Genomic DNA, 22496 nt, shown 5'->3' with positions numbered 1-22496 from the left:
AAAGCCTCGTCAGAAAATCTATCCCTAGTATCATCCCCCCCCCAGCAGTGTTTCCTCTATGTTGATTTTGTAGTGGCGGCCCACCATGGCAAAATTTCTGCCACCACGGTTTCAGAAATAGGGCTGTACAAAAAATGTAGTTGCGGTTGCCTTTTAAATTATCCTGCCGACATAATGCACATAAGGCTGCCGCTCACATTGAAATTTAACAAGTATAACTACTCATAGGTTATTGGGCACGTCCAGTTTTACTCCACATACTGTTTATTGTCAAAAAGTTTGCTTTCTTCCGAGTCGACTATGAAACCAACAGCTCCACCAAAAACGTCACGGTTGTTGTTCGGACAGACTTGCCCCCACTGCTAAAATAAATCCTAAAGGAAACACTGCCCCCCCCCCCCCCTTCCATGCTGAAAAAGCCTAAATATAGGCAATAAGACAGGGGGCAGGTTGATGTCAAACTGCCCAGGGTGGGCTATAGTTACTGAGAGCTAAAGCAGTTTGCCACTTCATTCATAGTGTCCACACATGCCAATATAAAATGTTTATCTTCACCAGAATTACCACAATATGCAAATAAACCAAACTAAAAAAAGTTGTTAAAAAACAATGTCATAATTTTTTTCCCATTTTATTTAAACCATATATGCTTTTTATGTGCGTTTTGTATGTTTTTATCATTAAACCAGAATTACCACCTTGCAGTTGTATGCCTCCGCCTACCAGTCAAGTTGCAGTTTACATCCATGTCCGTCCAGACTCATATAATATATGTAGTGAAGACTCTACAGCAATTTAATAAAAAGGTATTAAGTGTATTTTTTGGCAAAACATGGATGCTTCACAAATATCTTTAACCAGGCAGCACAGAAGATCTATACAATAACCAACACTTCAAGGTGGGCACCCAAGATTAGTGTCACCAGTTCAGTATCCGACCAAATGTCTCCCCTTCTGTTCCTGAGTTATGGCGTTGAATAATGGCCAGAAATGTGTTGTTGCAGAACATTATAATGATGTCACAGTGAAGTCGACCTTTTAGATATAAAATGTCATCACTTCATCATTTCATCCTATTAGACATTTGTGTGTGAAATGCCATAATTAGCGGAAGAATTCCTATGGTCAAAAACACATTTTGTGAGGTCACAGTGACCTTTGACCACCAAAATCTAATGAGTTCATCCTTGAGTCCAAGTGAACATTTGTGCCAAATTTAAAGACATTTCATTTGCGTTCATGAGAATGGGACAGACCTCTAAAATCTAATCAGTTCAGTAGATGTTTGCGCCAAATTTGAAGAAATCCACTCCAGGGGGTCCTGAGAAATCACATTCAAATGGGACGGATGGACGGACACCCGAAAACATAATGCCATAAAAAACATTCAAAATGAAGAATGTGGTGGTGATTGACAGAATTCTTAAGCACATCTGATAGGGCTGTGGAGGTACATCAGAGGAAAAAAGTTTGGGAATCAGACATTACAAGATGCAGGATTGTTTAGTGACAAATGTCTGATTCAGCGTCTTAATTGGTTGAAAACATATTTTGAAAAGTCACATTACAAAATGCTTGTCACCTCACAATTGAATTTCTAATTCAACTTGCCAGATGACGAGAGTATAAAGACAATACTGTGTCAGGGTGAGCCACTGGCCTCGTTACACTCAAAGAGCAGCCGTCTTTTTTTCATTAGGGATGCACCCATTACTCAGCAACAACCTAATTGATCCATGTCTTTGAGTTCTACAGTAATCACAAATTGATTGATTTATCCTCAAGAGGGAAAGTGCTGGGAATTGCCCAGCCAAAAAGAACGGCAGAATCATCGGCTTTGAGCTGATGAATGAGACTGGAATAGCAATGAAGGAAGCGGGTGGAACAAAAGTGAGCTGTGTCAAAAACAGTTGATGAGGAATGGGAGATGAAAGCACATTGGAATGTCTGATATTACAAATGGCAGGTAGATCAAAAGACTCTTGGTATCAGCAGTCATCACATTTTAAAGCTAATATAATTAAATTAGATTACATAAGGAATTAGGCTAAGAAATCAAAGTGCAAAGCCTACACAGGACTACCAGTATCTTTCCACCACGGCTAAGCAATGAAATACAGTCCCTGTAAACACGATTGAGGCAATTTCAGACTAAAAAGAAAGAAAGCACCCTCATTGCATATCCAAGGGAAACCTTCATATGGATTTGGAAGATGAATTATTACAGCAAACAATAATTATGAACTATAAACTTACAAATGTGAAGAGAGAATAATATTTAAGAAAAAGTCTCAGCCTATCCTTTAGATTGATTCAAAGGGTGTTTAAGAAACGTGATCCATGGGCAGGTCTCTCTCTACAAAGGCCTTCTCTATTGATCACATCTCATTAGCGACACTTCTCTGTACAACCAAGGGTGGACTGCAGGGTCGATGCAGCTGAAATGGAGCCAATAGCTCAATAGAATGATCATGATAATGATGTAAGAGTCTGGATTATATAAAAGTGTAGGGTAGAGGGGGGGTTTGTCACAGACTTGACAAGGAGATTAAACAAATGTTGTCTCATACGGTAATAATTTAAACCTAAACAAATCCACAACTAGTTTAATGGATATATATCACCTCACTGACAAACATCTAAACCGAGCTGTCAGACTTTTAAAAACATTAAGAAATATCCCTCTACAGTTTCATGCTGTTAAAGTTGAATATTGAAGAGTTTTTCAGGGATCTTTTGTGTATTTCGATGTCTCTAGCTATTTGGAAGATTTGCTGTAAAGAGATCAGTGCAAGACATTTTTAATGAATTGTCAAGCAATTGTATCAATTCATGTTTTCTTAGTTTAATTATGTGTAAAGGTATTAAAATGTTCACTAAAATTGCAAATGTATCATCAGAGGAGTAGTGAGACTGCACTTGTGATGAGTAAACTACCCATAGACAGGGACAAGGAGAACACTAGTATAATTGTGATGGTTCTCCAAATTTGTTCAAGACTGCCTGAGATCTTGTCTAAATACCACTATGCCCTATACCATTTTTTATTTCCTTCTATGCGTTTGGATAGAAGCCAACGTTTTTTTTGTTTTTGTTTTTTTTAACAAAAAATATATGAGTGGAAAGGAGAGACCTGTTCAGCTGCCATACTTCATTGTGTTTGGGCACACAATTGGGCAGCTGGAAAAGGGAGATACAGTACAGTGCCGCTCCGCATTCTCTGAGAGGTTAAATGAGCACAAACCTGTGTGTCTACTGATAGTACTGCTACTGCTGTTACACTATGTGTATGTGTGCCTCTCTGCAGCACTTGACCATTATGTTAAGCTTCATACCAAGGACTTTGTTGATACCTGGGCCGCTATCTATCCCTCTTTCTTCTTCTTTTCTCTCTCTCCCTCTTTCTCTCTCCCTCTCTTTCCTTCTCTCTCTCTCCCCCATGTTGATGTTGTGACATCAATCATCTATCAACAATGTATCTGCAGAGAGTTCCTTAGGGATGCACCAAGATAGACTGTGTACCTAATCATTTTCTTCTCAAATTGATTCTGTACATTTATGATCTCTCCATGTGTCAACGTATGTGTCTCGTTAATTAAACACAAGGTCATAAAAAATTAAATTATGGTCTTTGAATTTTACTCACTCTTTAGTGTTTTCTTATTATCTCTGGCAGCTTTGGTTCATAAGTTGTAGGCCACCTATTAATATTAATTGAGGGTAATTTTTCTTTCCTGCTGTTCGTTAATATCCGCCGAGCTAAAAGACGTAAGCGTAACCTTCTGCGTTCCTAATTAGCAAACGTCTTTCCAAGGAGAAAGAGCAGGCAGGGACACAAAGAGTGGAATTGAGGGGTTCAGAGATAGAGGGAGTTATTAATCTGTAACACTTCCAGCAATAATGACAGAAAATTGGTTATATGGCACTGTGTCCCACTGGGTTTGGGACCAGTGACCATTAAGTGATAATAACAATGACCTCTGACATACAGTGCTTCTGATTGTTTAATTGTGGACTCAACACCTGAATGAGCGTAAACCTGAAAACAATGTGAAATCAATTCCATCCAACCAAGTCCATTCAGCCATCAGAACAAATAGACAGTATCACCTTGCAGATTCTCACCATCCCCTGTGAGACTATCTGCATTAAATGTTACCATCGCTGCGGTCTGACTGTTTGATTTTACCATCTTCATCAGAGGACTGACAAAATGTTGCGATGCAACTAGACTCCTTAATACTGGCTATCTTCCACAGCCAGAGAGCAGCTAGCAAGGCACGCTGCCGATGCTACGGGTAAACAAGCAGAAGCTGCCGACAGTGTTAATCACAGTTTTAGTGCTCCGGGGTTTGGAGGCAGAGACTTTTCTTTTTCTATGGCACTGTGGATTCTTTCCGCACCATTAGTGCTCTCTGCTGAGCTGTTCTAGCCAGGTCCACTACTGTACTAATACAGTAGAGCCCTGCGAAGCATCTGCCATAAGCACAACTAACTACAGTAAATGTGGTCATATCAGCACATTACAGGAGCCGCACCATGTGGGCCGGGATGCAGCCCACTGCTGTACTACATGGTTTTACTGAACATGGAGGAGGGGGGATATTGCTCAGAGCATGAGATATTCTACCTCAAAGGACCACTGAAGGACACACGGTGTCTTGCCTACTGTTAGACACATTCTCTGCCTACAGACATGCATGTTATTTATCAAACTGGTGCACTGGTCTAGAACAGCAGTTTGCTTGTCATCTGAAGTGCACCTGTAATTTAACTCATTCTTTATGAATGTGCATTTATTGTTGGATTGTGTGGGTCAGTTTTGTGTGGAAATGTCTCAGCCTCCAAAGAGCCAGTTCAGTTTAGGTTGTGGTGGGGATAAATTCCTTCACAAGTGACAGGAAATACAGGGTGAGCATATCACTAAGGAGGAGCAGCTGCATTGATTTTGTTCAAAAGCAAAAAGTACCACTTTCTCAGAAACAAGCGTGCAGCATTTACTAATAAATGCACCAAAGAGGAGATATTTAGTGATCTATGGCAGCTGGACTCTTTATGAGACAAATGTGTATTAGGTCGCAATAACCACGGGATTCTCAAGAGACATCAGCCTTATCAATACAGTGCCATCATCACTCGCCAGCTGCTCTGGCATCTGCTGGATAGTTGCTCTGTCTAGCTCCCTCTCCTACACCCGGCTGCCACTGGTTGCAATGTATGACATTTTATTGCATTTTCTATTCTTTTGGGCCTTTTTTTTGTAGAAAATAGCGATGCTAATTTAGACTGATAGCTGACCCTCGTTAATCAATCATTAACCGTTAACCGACAAGCAGGCAACTGATTCCCAGTTAACCCATTGGGGCTCTGAGATACCTTCCCCAGTCCTCATCCATATGGTGGCATGTGTCACATAGCTCTCCGCTGTGATCGGCGTCCAGCAGAGAGCCACAAACTTAACAGAAAAAAAGAGCTTTAAAAGGCAACTCACAACTTAACTAGCAGTTAAGAAATAGATTGTATAGCTTTTTATTTTACCATGCAACAAACATGTTTAATACTTTTTTAAATGATATTGTTTTTACCAGTTTAACTGATACTATTAATCAGTAAAAATTCCTATTGTCAGTTAACAGTTAAACTGTTAATTATTAACATCCCTAGTAGAGAAGAACTAGAACTAGATCTCTTTTTTTTAGGATTTTTTTTATTTTATTTTAGGAATTCATTTTGTGGCTCTTAATGCTCTCTGATCTATTTTATAAGCAACAGTCAGCTCAAACTCATTGTTCTGAGTTGGAGTTGCCTTCTCTCCAGCTAAATGTTTTGGGGTTCCTTTTCAGCATCAATTAATTTAGCATTTTAAATTCTTAAACTGGTTAAGGGCTTTACATTGCAGAAATGTAACCATACCATGTATAATTTAAGGCCATGTATAATTTAAGGCCACGTCCACATGTACCAAAACAATTCCGCCTTCCCTGGCATCGTTTCAAGAATGTTTGCGTCTAAACGGATCCATTTGTAAATGACTCAACACGCTACTTCATATTCCAGGCCTATAGGTGGCGCTGTTTCTGCTACTGAAATTCACCAAAAACGGAGAAGAGGCGCAGCATGCGCATTAGGCTTGCGCGCTGTATACAAACAGACAGTAGAAGAAGAAACCAAACACGGCTCAATATCTTCTCCAGCAGGAACACAAACATGTAGTCAGCCATTGTTGTTGTTATGAGACGTCGTCGCGGGATAAGAGGTCAAAGGCTAGAGGTTGAGGGGTGTGGCGATGACATCATCAATACGCAAGTATGCGGCTTCGGCGTCCCAACAAAGACGCAAGGGTGGCATTTTCTAATTTTTTCACCCTGGGACCAGGGGCCTGTTTCACAAAACCAAGATAAGGGATTAATCCGGGATGTTATTATGAATTTAGCCTTGATTCGGTTTCACGAAAGCGGAGGCACATAAATCACCATGGAGATTTATTCTGTCCAGCTAGCCTGCTCCTGACCAGGCTAACAGCCAGGATTTATTTAATCCTGGAGCCTTTTCTGATCACCCAGCAGTGGTTTTACCCTATTGTCATTATCAGCCTGGATTAAAATACAACAGGTGCATTTTGCTGTTTATTTTAAGTACTTTTATTATTTAAAGTTGTGACCATTATTTTTTTATTTATAATTATTCATGTGACAGTCATTGTTACTGTTATATTGCTGTATGAAGACTGCTGTTCATATTGTTGTTAGAAGTTTGATGAAAATATTATGGCAGTTGTTGAGATAATTAGAAAAGGCAGATAAAATTTCAAATGTGTTTTAAATGAAGTCTGTTACTAAGGGCAATACATACAAAGGCTGTACATTTCTATAGTTGACCAATCCACCTTGAATTATTTTAGTTGATTCATTTTTTTTTAATTTTTTAACAATAAGGATCATGTTTGTTCCACTTCCATGTGCATTGTATTTGGCATTTTTAGCACACAATTTATGTTGTCCAGTAAACTGGGAATATAATTTGGGAGGATTGTACAATTTAAGAACATATCCTAATTGTACAATCCTCCCAAATGATAGTCTTAGTTCACTGGACCAGTAATTATCTAGTGATGTAGGCTACTGTACATTCATGGAACAACAGGGATAGGACACCTCAATAAAATAACTGATGAATATCACTCTGTTCCATTCATGTAAGTGTGCATGGAATGTATCACTAATTACAATTATCTTCATAGTTTCTAGATTTTAGAGTCCAATTTCTTCAGTGTCTTTATTTTCTATGTCCATATATACAGGGAGCAAGGCATATAATATGTAGAGAAGGAAACTCTGCCTCTATAAAAAATAAAAAAAATGAAACGTGAGAAAAAGCGTGGCAGATAATAGCGGACCAACTGAATGATAGTCTAAAAATATACATTTATGAAATACTGCTCTTAACTGAAACCATTCAATGAGTCACTGTCATTTGCAAAAACGAACAATTGTACACTTTGCATTAAAAGCGAGCAGTGGAAGTTAATATGACTTAGGAAACTTATATTTTAGCCCATGAGAGAGAGAGGGAGAAACAGAGTGAAAGAGATATTTATACATCATATTCTAGCGTTGTAGAAAATTGATCTTCATTGTAAATTTCCTGAGTAACATTATCTTCTGCTTACTTTTAAGGCAAAGAGTACAACTGTTAATTTGTGCAAATGATTAGTAGCCTAATCCTTGAATGGAATGATTATGACGGCTTCAATTCAGAGCCGTGGTCAGTTAATGTAGATATTTAGGCTACAATTACGCATTCAGTCGGTCCGTGATCGTCTGCCTCGCTTTCTCTCGCTGTTTCATTACAGCGGCCGTGTTTCTTTTCTTTTTAAACAAATAATGTGTTTCACGTCGTCATATTTCCACAAGAAGCTGCTGCTTACTCTGTATAAAGTATGTACAATGCGTATTCTCCATGTTGGCATCAGTAAATCTGTGATCGACCTCGCGGTCTTTTGAGGAAAGCCGTGGACGCGCATCTATCTGAATGACTTCAGCCTGGCTCGACCTAGTCGCTCCTCCTCAGCCTGGCTTGGCCTTCGTGAAACGCACCAAGCCAGGATGCACAGATTAGACTAGGTCAAGCCTCACTTTATCAGTTATCCTGGATTTATATATTCTGCTTTTGTGAAACAGGCCCCAGGTTTCAAAAAAGTATTTCTTCAGGCAGTGCGTTTACAGGATTTGTTTGGACGATTGGCCAAAACGATGCAAAACGATGCAAAACGTGCGTTTACACCAAAAAGTGTTTCCGTGTGGATGGCCCCTAAGATATGCTTCACACTCATAATGCAACAACTTGGCCCCCGCGCTAATGTTTGAATTACAGTAACTGCTGCCTTACTTACTCAGACAATAAAATAGCAAGAGCCATTAAGAAAATGAAGATAATAAATGATTTATCTGAATTAAAAGGTACATGTAATTTGAAAGGGTCACTCAAGAAATATCAGCCAACTCTGCAGCTCTGTTTCCTTGTATTGTATTACGGTACCAACATTTCCTTTATGGTTGAGAGTCACCGCACTCATTAACTCTATTTCCAGCAGCAGTAAGCCGCCGTTCTCAGCAAACAGGCTCTGATAAACACTAGGGCTGGGTATCGTTCAAAATCTTTCGATCCGGTGCCAATTTCAATACCTCAGTTATCAAAGTTAAAAAATTCTGGTAAAACTGCTCACTCAGAGTAACATTATTAAAAGTGCTTTGCCTTGCAAGCTCAGCCTGTCAGTCAGTCATCAGGGCAGAGAAACCACCGTTGTGCCTGCTTGTCTAAGAGGAAGTGTAACGTCAACAGCACCGCGACCGCTTTCGGCTCGCCATTAATATCACATCGCAGCAAACGGTGTCTGCGTGAAGTTTAAAAAAACTGTAACCCACTTGAAACCAACCGTGACTCTCTGTGACTTCAACAAAACTGCAGACAGTTTACTCCGTCCTCACCTCTCCGTGTGTGTGTGTGTGTGTGTGTGTGTGTGTGTGTGTGTGTGTGTGTGTGTGTGTGTGTGTGTGTGTGTGTGTGTGTGTGTGTGTGTGTGTCGGTCGGAGCTCCACTTTGTGTCAATATGCCATAAAAGTATCGACGTTTGGTACCCAGCCCAAATAAACACACTGTATGCTATGCCCAGCACCAAACTGCAGACAGACACATTTAGATGGTGAAGAAAGTCAAACATCCAGCAAATTAAACAGAAAAAAATGCTAATTTTCTCTCTCTTTACCTTTACAATGTTTGTAAATGATCTGGTGTCAGCAAAATACACATTTAGTTACCAACCAATTTTGTGAGCGTGTTACCTACAAAATCAGTCAAGTGTGCAGTCGGAGTCTCTATACATATAAACAGTAGAGGTGGGGAAAATAATCGATTCTTAGATGCATCGCGATTCTCTCTAGAACGATTCGATGCTCGATTCAGTTTTTTTTTTTTAAATGTGTTGATTTTTATTTAAAAGTTATTGTGTCCAGACAAGTACAAATCAGTAAACAGAGTGACTGAAGAGGATGGGATAATGGACAGCAACTTAGAGTTTAGGCAAGAGTACGGAAAAAAAACTACACAAAAATGGCCAAAAGGAAAAAAAAATAAAATTTTGTATATATAAACATGATCTAATAAGACATACATAAAATAATTAGGCAAAACACATATAGGCTGTTCATCTACTTTATCACATAACATCTGACCACCTCATGTTTCATGTTTTAAGAAGCCAATTATCCACCTTTACATGACTGAGCCTCTGACATGGAAGATCACTGTGAGAGAAGGTGACTTTCACAAGCATGTTTAAGGCTTAAACATGGAATGACTACAAAACAAAAACCTCAGTAGACAAAACATTTCATTAAAACTTGTGTGTGACATGTCAAAATCTAAGCTTTGTCTAGCTGCTTTTCTAGGAAGTAATTAGCAAACTCTGAGTAGCAAACTCAGATTTATATGTATATTTTTTTAAATCACGCATGGAAATGTACATAAAAATTTTTTTGCATCGAGATGCATCGATAATCGGTTTAGAATCGAATTGTTGACCTCTGAATCGGAATCGAATCATGAGGTGCCAAGAGATTCCCACCCCTAATAAACAGGTGCTGTGGCTGTTACTAGACAGACATGACAAAACAATGTACAATCTCCAGGTTCCAGGTACAGTAATAACTGGATGTCTGTAACCATCCGATAGATGAGAAAAACAAACAAACACTCCCAAAAACTTAACTTATTACTCATAAACCAAGCAATATGGCACTGACCCAGGGTTCAGCAAAAGACCAAATTTCCACCTTTTATGAGAGCATTGCTCAACCTTTCAGAGACCGTAGACTAGCACACTAAGGCCTGGCAGCATAAGTGTACATAGTGTGTATCAGCATAAGATGTACTCTCAGTGGCCCTTGGCCAGTGTACACAATGGTTTCTCATTCCCATCCTGATGGGGGAACAGGGGGATCTGGACTGGTGAAGCCCCATAGATTGAACTGAGAACAAGAATCAGTCTATACAACCTTATATACCCCGCCATGTCATTTCCCAAAAGCAAACTTCAGCGATGATTACTCAACTGAGATCATATACAGTAAATGTTATAATAATAAACCTCAGCAACGCAGACCTTGTATAACAAACATGCTCAGTTGACCCTCATCTTGCAGGCCTCAGCTGGCCCTGCAGAGGACATTTAACTATTGACACGCCTGACTCACCACTTTGAAGTGTTCAGCACTGCACTCTTCGCCTCGGTAGTTGCAGGAGAGCATCATGTCCTTGATGTCGTGGCCCGTTCGGTCGTAGAATTCGCGCATGTTGAAGGGCCGGGGCTTATAGTTGTCAAAGTCGGCCCTCTCCTTCAGGATCTGCAGGACATTTTCCTCCACCATGTGTGGGTCCCGGATCTCATACCTGGGAAAAAAGGTTCTGAACTTAATTAATGTGGACATACAGTGCCTTGCGAAAGTATTCGGCCCCCTTGAACGTTTCGACCTTTTGCCACATTTCAGGCCTCAAACATAAAGATATAAAACTGTAATTTTTTGTGAAGAATCAACAACAAGTGGGACACAATCATGAAGTGGAACGAAATTCATTGGCTATTTCAAACTTTTTTAACAAATAAAAACTGAAAAAGGTGGTGCAAAATTATTCAGCCCCTTTACTTTCAGTGCAGCAAACTCTCTCCAGAAGTTCAGTGAGGATCTCTGAATGATCCAATGTTGACCTAAATGACTAATGATGATAAATAGAATCCAGCTGTGTGTAATCAAGTCTCCGTATAAATGCACCTGCTCTGTGATAGTCTCAGAGGTCCGTGTAAAGCGCGAGAGCATCATGAAGAACAAGGAACACACCAGGCAGGTCCGAGATACTGTTGTGGAGAAGTTTAAAGCCGGATTTGGATACAAAAGAGATTTCCCAAGCTTTAAACATCCCAAGGAGCACTGTGCAAGCGATAATATTGAAATGGAAGGAGTATCAGACCACTACAAATCTACGAAGACCCGGCCGTCCCTCTAAACTTTCAGCTCATACAAGGAGTAGACTGATCAGAGATGCAGCCAAGAGGCCCATGATCACTCTGGATGAACTGCAGAGATCTACAGCTGAGGTGGGAGACTCTGTCCATAGGACAACAATCAGTCGTATACTGCACAAATCTGGCCTTTATGGAAGAGTGGCAAGAAGAAAGCCATTTCTTAAAGATATCCATAAAATGTCGTTTAAAGTTTGCCAAAAGCCACCTGGGAGACACACCAAACATGTGGAAGAAGGTGCTGTGGTCAGATGAAACCAAAATCGAACTTTTGGCAACAATGCAAAACGTTATGTTTGGCGTAAAAGCAACACAGCTCATCACCCTTAACACACCATCCCCACTGTCAAACATGGTGGTGGCAGCATCATGGTTTGGGCCTGCTTTTCTTCAGCAGGGACAGGGAAGATGGTTAAAATTGATGGGAAGATGGATGGAGCCAAATACAGGACCATTCTGGAAGAAAACCTGATGGAGTCTGCAAAGACCTGAGACTGGGATGGAGATTTGTCTTCCAACAAGACAATGACCCCCAAAAAAAAAAAACAAAATCTACAATGGAATGGTTCACAAATAAACATATCCAGGTGTTAGAATAGCCAAGTCAAAGTCCAGACCTGAATCCAATCGAGAATCTGTGGAAAGAACTGAAAACTGCTGTTCACAAACGCTCTCCATCCAACCTCACTGAGCTCGAGCTGTTTTGCAAGGAGGAATGGGCAAAAATGTCAGTCTCTCGATGTGCAAAACTGATAGAGACATACCCCAAGCGACTTACAGCTGTAATCGCAGCAAAAGGTGGCGCTACAAAGTATTAACTTAAGGGGGCTGAATAATTTTGCACGCCCAATATTTCAGTTTTTTATTTGTTTAAATGGTTTGAAATATCCAATAAATTTCGTTCCACTTCATGATTGTGTCCCACTTGTTGTTGATTCTTCACAAAAAATTACAGTTTTATATCTTTATGTTTGAGGCCTGAAATGTGGCAAAAGGTTGAAAAGTTCAAGGGGGCCGAATACTTTCGCAAGGCACTGTAAGGAAGCACATTCATGAATACACATAGATGCACTTAATAAACCAGTCTGTCTAATTTCATAACTTTGGCATACAACCGACACAACAGCACTGTAATTTTTGTTCTACTGTTCTACTAAAGAAACAAATGTAATCGCAGAATCACATGCAAACTTTTTATAACTTTATAACTTGCTGTATGAATCATAAGAAACGGTATTTTTGAAACGATATTCTTCATAATGAAGACTAAGAAATATATATATTATATTTTTTTGTCTGACATGTTCTCTTGTCCTGCACCTAGTTTTATCGTCTGGACATGTGTGCTTTTGTTAACTTTTTCATTGCTTCAAAATGAATACTCAGAGTAGACATCAAAAAGGTCAAATTAATTTTCACAGACTGTAATGATTGAACACAAAACTTTAACCTACCCATGAAAGACACACACAAGACAAAGAAATCCACCAACTTTACCTGTACCTCAATTCCATTTAAAAAATAAATAAAAAATGAACTGAGAAGCAGCAAAGAGTATATTCTCTAATTGAACAAAAGCTATGCTACATAGTGTGCATGCCAGCTCTCACAATATTATCCACATGTTGTCTGAAATGGGCAGCCTAGATGTGGCATGCCAGCCACCTTGGGTGGCGCTGAGTGGGAGAAAATGGCTCATTATATAAAGTATGCGACTATTTCCTTTCACACATTCATGTTAATCATTCTGCCAAATAATTAGGATTAACTGTGGTGGCAAAGCGGCTTCACATAGTAAGCATAACAGTGTTCATAATGCTGTAATTCAGATCCTGCGCAGTCTGGACTATTTAAATCGAAACACTTCACAAAGCATGTGCTACAATTTTTGTTCAAGGGTAAAATGTAATCAGGTGTTTCATGAAATGAAGCATTACACACTGACTCTGGTTCTGGCTCTCTTTCCTCCACACAAAAGCACAAAACAAAGGACAAAGTATGATTGATTTGCATGTATCAACACACACCAAACTGAAACCTAACTACAATAGCCATACTCACAGAAAGAAAACAATGGGGAAATCATTTATGACATGCCTCTGCTTTTGACAACCACCATCAACCTCCAGCACCTGCTCACAGTCATTCAGAGATATAAATTAACCTCAATTAACTAGTGTGGCCCTGCTTGGAGAAAAGACGGCCTGCTGAGCAATGGGCCATCAGTGGTACAAGCATCCAAATTATGGAGTGCTAAGATTAAGCACTACTGACAGACACTTATGAGAATAATTAGCTAGGACACAGAGTCTATCAGAGTGAATAGCACTGTAAAGACTACATAATGTTCTTTTGAATTAACTCAGCAACAAGGTAGTCATTCCTTCTATTTTTATTCAAATTAGAGTACTGCAAAGAAATAACGTAAGGGGGTTTTGATATGAAGTCCTAAAATTGTGTGTAATGTGAGAGAGCAGCACCCATCTTTTATAATAGGGTTCATTTATTGTGTTATTGTAATTATTTTGGACAATTCCATTTACATTTGCAAACATGAATAAGCCAAAGCTAGAGAAAGCAGAATAAGAATTAGAAACCATGAGAGACAGAGAGAGACAAAGGCTTACCCTTCTCCCCTGACAATAAATCTGTGAATGACTTTGTGGATGCTGACAGCGGAGTTATTTTTCATGGATATGGGCACTATTTCAAACCATAATTGGTGGTAAATTTTAATGGATTCTTTTTTAATTCCACAAGGTCAAACTTTGCCGATACTCATGGACAAGATTGTATCCCTTGATGATGTGAATAATGTAAGTGGATCCATGAATAAAAAATTTGATATTACATTATTTCTTTTGTGAGCAGTGCCTTATTATTCAACTAGCGGTGTATTTTCAACTTGTCGTGGTCCAACAAAATGACCAGAAATGTAATATGTTCCACTACAGCTACAGTGTTGTTTACCTGCTACAAACACAATGAAATCAAATATTCACCATGAGACAGGATGTGCCGTAATTTGAAATGCGGACGTTTCTCTCTATTGCGCTCCTAACTCTTAAGAGAGAAGGGAATCCGTCATGCTTCATTTTGAATAGAGTTAACAGTGCTGTAGCAGCGAGGATTGGGACTATTGTTCTGACCAAGAGTTGAACTGAATGCCACACAATATTTTCTTCGAATTCAACACTGCAATATCAAAGATCAGGTGTAACATGGCACCGAACACCAAGTAAAGGCTTGCAGAACATACCAGATATTTCATGAGTTTATTACTTATTAACTCCTATAATAAAGATAAAGATTCAACAACAGTCACTATCACACCTATTGTATACAATATCAGTATTGCCAATGCAGTGTTTAACATGTTTGCCTCTTATTTTCTCCGCGAATTCAAAGCAAACTCTTTAAATCACCTCTGGCTGATTAGGATGTTTTTCAAAATGTATTTTACACTTCCCATTAGAAGAATTTGGAAAAGCAACAGTAATTACTAAAGACAAGACCACTTTGCTCAACATTAAATAGATGATAAAGCCAAGAAAGGTTATTCATTAATTGCTGTCCCTAATACTACCTAATACACTGTTGTTGAAACCATATCAATGTAGTAGTAGGGTTTATACCTAACTGCAGTTGTGTGTGAGTGTGTGAACAGATTACGCACTGTAAATGTGTGATATGGCTGGCTTTAATTAAATGATTTTTAAATTAGTTCATTACCAAGATATGCGTGGGTGCATACCTGTCAAGTATCCCGTTTTGGCCGGGAAAGTCCCGTATTTTACCCTTCTTTCCCGCCGTCCTCCCGTATTAGTATTTTCCCGTAAATCTCCCGTATTTTAACCTGCGTTATTAAAAAATAATAATACCCCGGGCCCGAGCGGAGTAAAAAAAAGAAAAAACATTCCCAATCTGAGCTTTGTCACTAGCCTCGCGATAACTGCCACCTGCAGTAGCCTACTACAGGTACTGTAGGTGGCAGTTAGTGTGTGAGGTCAGATGATGAGTGACAACGCGGGGGAAAAAAAGAAGAAAAAAAAGAGACGGATGATGGACGCTACGACAAAGACGGTGCGCTGCCAAAACTTATGAAGGCTTTACTATGCATTCCCCATAGCAATGCACGTTCAGAAAGGGTGTTCAGCATGGTACGAAAGATTGTTACAGAGAATAGGAGGACGTTAGACAACAGAACTGTCTGCGCTCCACTCTCATGTAAAATTAACCACTCTGGCCCAGCCCACAAATAAAATGAAATGAAATTAAAAGAAAAACTGTAAAAGAAAAGCAATATGAAATGAAAAGAATGTGTGGAATGAAAATAAAATGTAAATGTAAAGACAAGCAATGTTATAAATTGTAAATGGTTTCAGCATTCTGCATCAAGTGGTGAGTTTAGCTTTCTTGTACACCTGTCTTAAAATGTAAGGGATACTGGAGCTTGGTTGGGGTGGTGGGACTGCTCGAGGTGGGCACCGGAAAATTTCCCTTATTTTCAAATCCAAAACTTGACAGGTATGTGTGGGTGTTAGGCTGAGTGACAGCAGCTCTGAATAGAGCTCAACCAGATCTTTCATTAAAACATGAAAACAGACTAACACAAATCATCAATCAAATAATTTGTATTTGTAACATGAAATCGTATGAGGTACAATTTCACTGAAATGTAATCCCATCAGCTCCTTCAACCTCTGCATGATTCATCATTACAGTTGCAAAGGGGCGGACATTTTCCAGTAAATTTCCGGAAACTTTCCATGGAAAGTTTAGCTGGGGAATTTTGGAAACATTCCAATTTGGAAACTGTCATGGGAATTAACAGGAATTAACGGGAATTAACGGGAATAAATGGGAATTAACGGGAATTAATGGGAATAAACTGGATATTTTTAATATTGCTTTCCATGGAAAGTTTAGCTGGGGAATTTTGGAAACATCCCAATTTGGAAACTTTTATGGGAATTAATGGAAATTATGGGAATTTGGATTGGGATGTAGTCCTTGGGCTCAAATGCAGTACTGTCTTCAATCTGTCTTCAATCAGCTTCAATCTGCTGCTGAATGTTGGATTCTAGAAATGATCTGTGCAGTGCGTGTGGCCTCAATAGCATTGCAGTAGGATAAGTAGTAGCCCAAACCATTGATCTTTAGCTTAACATATGAAGGTAGCTAGCATGCTGACTTTGATTTACTATGGTTATGGTTATGGTTATATGCGTGCTAAGGTAACCATCAGCGCTGTCTATTGTTTCCAGCCTATCAAGAACAAGTGGGCTATACAATTAACACATATAGGTTAAAAGCAATGGGTTATGTATTACCCCCCTCCCCCCCCAAAAAAATAAATAAACTCCCGTATTTTAAGAATGAAATGTTGGCCAGTATGTAGTAGGCTATGCTGATTACTGCGTGCGTGCATGTCATTGACGAATATAGTGAGGACATTCAAATTAAGTTGCATTAAATCAGGTTGTTTTAACCAAGATTATGCTGCAAGATGGGTTTTTTCAACTACATTTAAGTTCCGTGTTATAGACAAACAGTATCATAACAAGCAATATTAAAAATATTTAGTTTATTCCCATTAATTCACGTTTAATCCCGTTAATTCACGTTTATTCCCGTTAATTCCCATTAATTCCCATGCAAAGTTTCCAACTTTGAAAATTCCCGGAATTTTGCAACCCTATTCATCATAAAGCAGAATGTGGCCTTCAGATCGGCACACAGAATCAGAGTCACCCGGTTGAATGTCGCCAGCACTCCAGGATCCAGCCACCTTTTCCTCTGTGTTTACTTTAATGTTTACACTTGAAAACCTGACCGTGCAGCTGGCTAGCTAGGCCAGGCTAGCAGAGTCAGCTGGACACTGGCAAGTTGATTTCCATATTCTGCTCATAGGCACATGCCATCAACGTCAAACAGATAAAGCACCACTAATATTTGTAAAATGACCTGGAGAGGTCCGCACCTTCTAGAATTACCTATCTTTCAGAAATAAACAATGCATTAAGTATTTTATTTTAGGAAAAAAAAATTATGAATACAAATTTCAGCAACTTAACTGGGATTTTAGCTCACGATATCGATCCAATGGAGTGAAAGTCACAGAATGCTTTAAACTGATTGCATTCCACAGCAAATAAATGGTGTGTATTTATAGCGCTTTTCTACTCTTTTATGACTACTCAAACCACTTTTACATAGTACAGGAACCATTCACCATTAACACACATTCATACGCTGTGACGAAGGCTGCCGTACAAGGTGCCACCTGCTCATCAGATAAACATTCACACTCCAATGGCGCAGCATCTGGAGCAATTTGGGTTTCAGTGTCTTGCCCAAGGACACTTTGACATGGGACTGCAGGGCCAGGGATTGAACCACCAACCTTTCAATTAGCAGGTGACCACACTACCACCTGAGCCACACCAGCCCCAGAGGAAAAATGTTCAGTTTACAAGTTTAACCCTATAAACCATACTACATGTTAGAGAGAAACAGCATGTTCGTGTTATGCATGAGTTAAGTCAGTGCAGCAGAAAACTGAATCAAAACTTTGTTATAATCTACAGTTAAAGTAACTTTACAGATTGTGATGTATTCCGTTTCCATGGTTATCATTGTTAGTGAATGTTCAAGGCACTAAATGTTCACCAACTTTATTTCAAATCAGCTACATCAAAAGATGCAATAGTAATTGCAGGGAGTTAAGCGATTGACTACATAATACCAGTATCAGGAACAGTAAAGTTTAGGTAAATATCATCAAATCACACAGGCCAATTAATGACTAAAGGTTGTTTCTTTGATAAAAAAAAAAAAAAGCACAGCCCAGAATTAGTTCAGTGCTCTGTCCCACACTGGGACTACATTGTCATGCTTGGCTCTAATAAGAAGATACAGCCTGTTGTGGAATATTTTGAACTTAATTGAATTTTATCCCGAGCATCTGTCTTATGAGCAACACAAAGCTGCCAGGAGAGCACTTAAGAGGCCATGCTCAGATCCCCGAGTCAGGAGGCTTTAGTTGAAGCGCATACAATCACAATAATATGGGTAGATTTTTAATATTGCCCTGCCACTGCTCCCTAAAGCAATCACAGCAAACTCACTGCGTAGGGGCGGGGGTGACTAAATTGGATTATGGGCCACAAGCACTTTAATTTTCTTGCGGGGACTAAAACGAATGAAGAGGCATCTGCATCACTTTGCCACCTCACTCAGAGGAGTGAGTAAACACTAGCAACCACTGACTTTAAGAGTGAACTTTGACAGTGAGACTGTGGACACAAAACTGTACTCACTCAGGACTTCACACCCTCAGTTGAAAAAAAAACTTTCTCCATAGCAGTTCATACTCCCATTGTATTACATTGGTGTGACACAACAATGAACACATCTTGATATAATCTCAGGTAATTATCCAATTAGCACTAATTGAACTCATACAAGACAGAGGATGGGATTGTTTGTGCAGTGTCCTTGAAAATAAATACCTGCAATTATTCCTGGTAACAGAGTTTTGATGATCACATCTTAATGATGGTGCACCTGTGACACAGCTATTATGCCACTTTAGACAAGATCATACGAATGTAATAGGGCCACAGAGGGGCAAAGCGTACCTAAACAAATCTCTGTTTTATTGATAAGCAATTACACAATCAAACTAAAGACGCAAAATACAGTAATGCAATGATGAATCAAATTAAATCTTTTAAAAACCTTGACCTAACACTAAATTGCCTACTTATGTCTCTCCAGTGATAATCTTCTCTCAGATAAACAATCACAATATAAATGCAAATGAACCCACATTTGAAAAAACTGCTTTAAAAGCAACTCTTTCGTTTTGTATTTTCAGTATGATGATCTGGCCTCCCCATGTCCTCTCCTAAGCACTTTTTACACCAGTAAAATCCTGATTAGGGCCTATGATCTTGCTGAGACAGATAACACGGTCAAAGTTATCAAGCGCTACATTTTGCGGCACCGCTTATGTGAATTAGGAGCATGTTTGCAAGCTCAGGGAACATGTTAAAGCTTGTGAACTGTGTAAGCAGAAGACTCGCTTCTCTGACTCTCATGCGCTGATCCAACACTTTTGGGCAGCATACACCACACAACCAACACCTTTTCCAAAATGACCTTTCTTTTGTTAATCATCATATAATTGCCCCTGCGACATAATAAAAATAAAATTGAGCAATTTACTTTTAATGTTCTGCACTGCCGAGTGTGACTTCAACCTGCAAGAACACGAGTAAGTGATTTTTTTTTGGTACAGAGCCTGATGGAGTGGAGTAAGTTAAGGTGCTGGTACTAGTATCTCAGCTATAAACTTAGAGCATCTAAGACAGTGTGGCATCACTGCAAGGGAGTATACTGCCTGATCCTTCCACCAGAGACAGCTACTCGACACTTTGTCTTTCTTCTGCCATTTTCTGACAAAGCCCACAGCATGTTGCCTGATATGAAGACGCTTACCACTGGCGTGTTTTCCACCCAATCAATGTTTAATTTAAAAGCAGGGTCTACAGGAAAACCCTAAGAACATTTTTATTGAAAAGTTAGATTCAAGTTGTTTCCAATACCTTAGTTTTTACCTCCGAAGTCCTTATCACACAGTACTTTTTCTACGTAGTACTCTACGGCTGTGAGACTGTTGGAGTAAGACCTATTAACAAAGCTTCCCTTGCCATCTTTAAAGCTACATTGTGTAAGAATTTCTTCCATCTATCGGTGAAATTGTATATGACAACCAACTTAATATGACTTTCTAGCCCTTCCCATTCCGAGCGCTTTTTAACTCCTACAGTGGCCGAACCCAAAATTAGCTCTCTCCATCGTTTACACGCAGCTGTTCTAGCCACTCCAATATTAACTTTGGTCTTGTTGCTTTGCCTGTCGCGTTGTCGTTTTAATTCTCTTTTTAACTTCCCTGGCGAGTAATCTTCCCTTGGCCTTCGTCACGGTGCCACTAGGTGTAAGAGGGCGAAATACAGAGGTATGTCCCTCTTTGGCTAATGTATTTTAAAGATGGAGGCGCTACATGGCTTTCGTCATTCGAGCAAGTCTCTCGTATGTATTATGAATGATTCTGAATGGCAAATTCTATGCTTACGAGAATACTTTGATTAGTTGGAGGAAGTAATTACACATGAATGAGCACATATTTGTGAAAGAACAAAGGGGTTTTTACTAAGAATCAACTCAAAAAATTACACAATGTAGGTTTAAAGAAAACGTCACATAAAGTACCAATCTCTGAGTGGGCAAAAAGTAAGGGGATGTCTCCGCCAAGGCCAAATGGAACAGTGGTGGTAAGAAACTGTGAGAGAGATGTGAGTGTTAATCAGCAGGACAACTCTGTAGCTTAACAAACAGCGCTAATTACACAAGGATAAAGACTTGTTCATCACACAGCTTACGAGACACAAGTTAATTGCCTCTGCTTGCAGTCCCCTCTCTCCATCTAAAGTCAGCTCGTTCCAAAGTCATTTGGAGCAAAGCCACAGCTTTAATTTTCTGCTTCCTCTCTCTTGTTCATTCAGTGTTTTTGCCCTTATTTCTTCAGGTGCATCTCACTTCATACAAGAAAGCTGGCTTATTTTGCACTAATAAAAAAAGAGGTGGAAGCCTGTGTTGGTATTTCAATGGTCTGGCATTACAGCTGACAGTACAAACACGAAGAAATACATCCACGTAGGATGCAGGCACACTGGTTGAAATTTAAACCATACAAAGCACTAGTACTGCAGCCCCGAGCAATGGAATCTATTGCTTTCCTGTAAGGTTATCACCTGTAATATGGATGTATATAGAGGTCACACAGCAACGACATTCAGTATGAAAACAGATAATTGGATTTATGTCATTGTAGCATGTACGACAGAGGTAGGCTACTATCCAACTGTGCCTTTGGCTGCAGAGCTGTGTGGATCAATACGCTAAAAATACACTGACTAATGTGTTCAAGATTATATTTAGACGTGTTTGTATGTAGGAGATCTTTTATTTTTGCAGTAACTGTGCTTTTGTGAACTTAACAGCTACAGCTGTGAATACAGAGTCAAGGATAGTTATAGCAGTTACCTGTATTGCACTGGTAAACGTGATCAGAATAAGCTGGGTGGCACAGAACAGAAAAAGTGAAGAAATTTAAAGTCAAAAGTTTCAACAGTCAACGGTGAGCTTGTCATGGCTGCCGAAAGACTAAATGATCAAAGCAGAGCAGAAAGCAACAAGTGTAAAGGGAGGGGAAGGCAGTTGTGAATCACACACACACGTCTCTCCACACTTTGTCAGCAAGGGATTTAAAAATCTACTTGTCTGCTTATCCAATATTGAGATATTCGTATCACATGAACTGTAAAATGATGAGGCAAGGAATTGCACCAGCGGCATTTTCTCTTTCATCATCTTATATTAACCACTTAGAAACAGCTCATCCATTATCTGTTACCTGGGGGTTCACATGACCTGTGATAAAATGTGTTCCTTCTCATTTTTTTAATTATCAAATATGGTACAGTGTTTTTTCCTAGGTTTGTGGAAGACTTCGGCGCACATATTTGGCGTGGGGTCCTCCCTTAATAAAATGTTAGGTTTTTCAATTAAGAAAATACTAATTTTGCATTGTTTTGTACCATTACTTTTAACCATATGTGTCTAAAACGTTTGAAAAGCTAGAGCAGATGATAAATAAATATTACTCGAAAAGAAGTCCACTGGGGACCAACTACAACCATTAGATCTGAGAAAGGCATGTAGTGAGTTTTGATGCTCACATTGATTTAACATTCATTTAGGGCTGCAACTAATGATTATTTCATTCATTAATCTGTCAACTATTTTCTCAATTAATTGATTAGTTGTTTCAGAAAATGGTGAAAATGTCAGT

At 39.3% G+C, this 22496-nt stretch overlaps 1 protein-coding gene across 4 annotated transcripts in view; it reads right to left on the bottom strand.

The window, feature by feature from the left end:
- asic1b (acid-sensing (proton-gated) ion channel 1b) overlaps positions 1-22496 on the bottom strand; it is a 198822-nt gene that overhangs the window by 173016 nt on the left and 3310 nt on the right. For all 4 annotated transcript variants that reach the window (XM_039798200.1, XM_039798201.1, XM_039798198.1 and 1 more), the window contains one exon: positions 10752-10947. In XM_039798200.1, coding sequence (XP_039654134.1) covers positions 10752-10947 — 196 coding nt within the window. The remainder of the gene's footprint in view (positions 1-10751; positions 10948-22496) is intronic.

The sequence above is a fragment of the Perca fluviatilis genome, chromosome 4 (assembly GCF_010015445.1).
Source record: "Perca fluviatilis chromosome 4, GENO_Pfluv_1.0, whole genome shotgun sequence".
Taxonomy (NCBI): Eukaryota; Metazoa; Chordata; class Actinopteri; order Perciformes; family Percidae; genus Perca; species Perca fluviatilis.
Note: the sequence above shows the minus strand (reverse complement) of the source record. Positions and strands in the feature narration are given on the sequence as shown.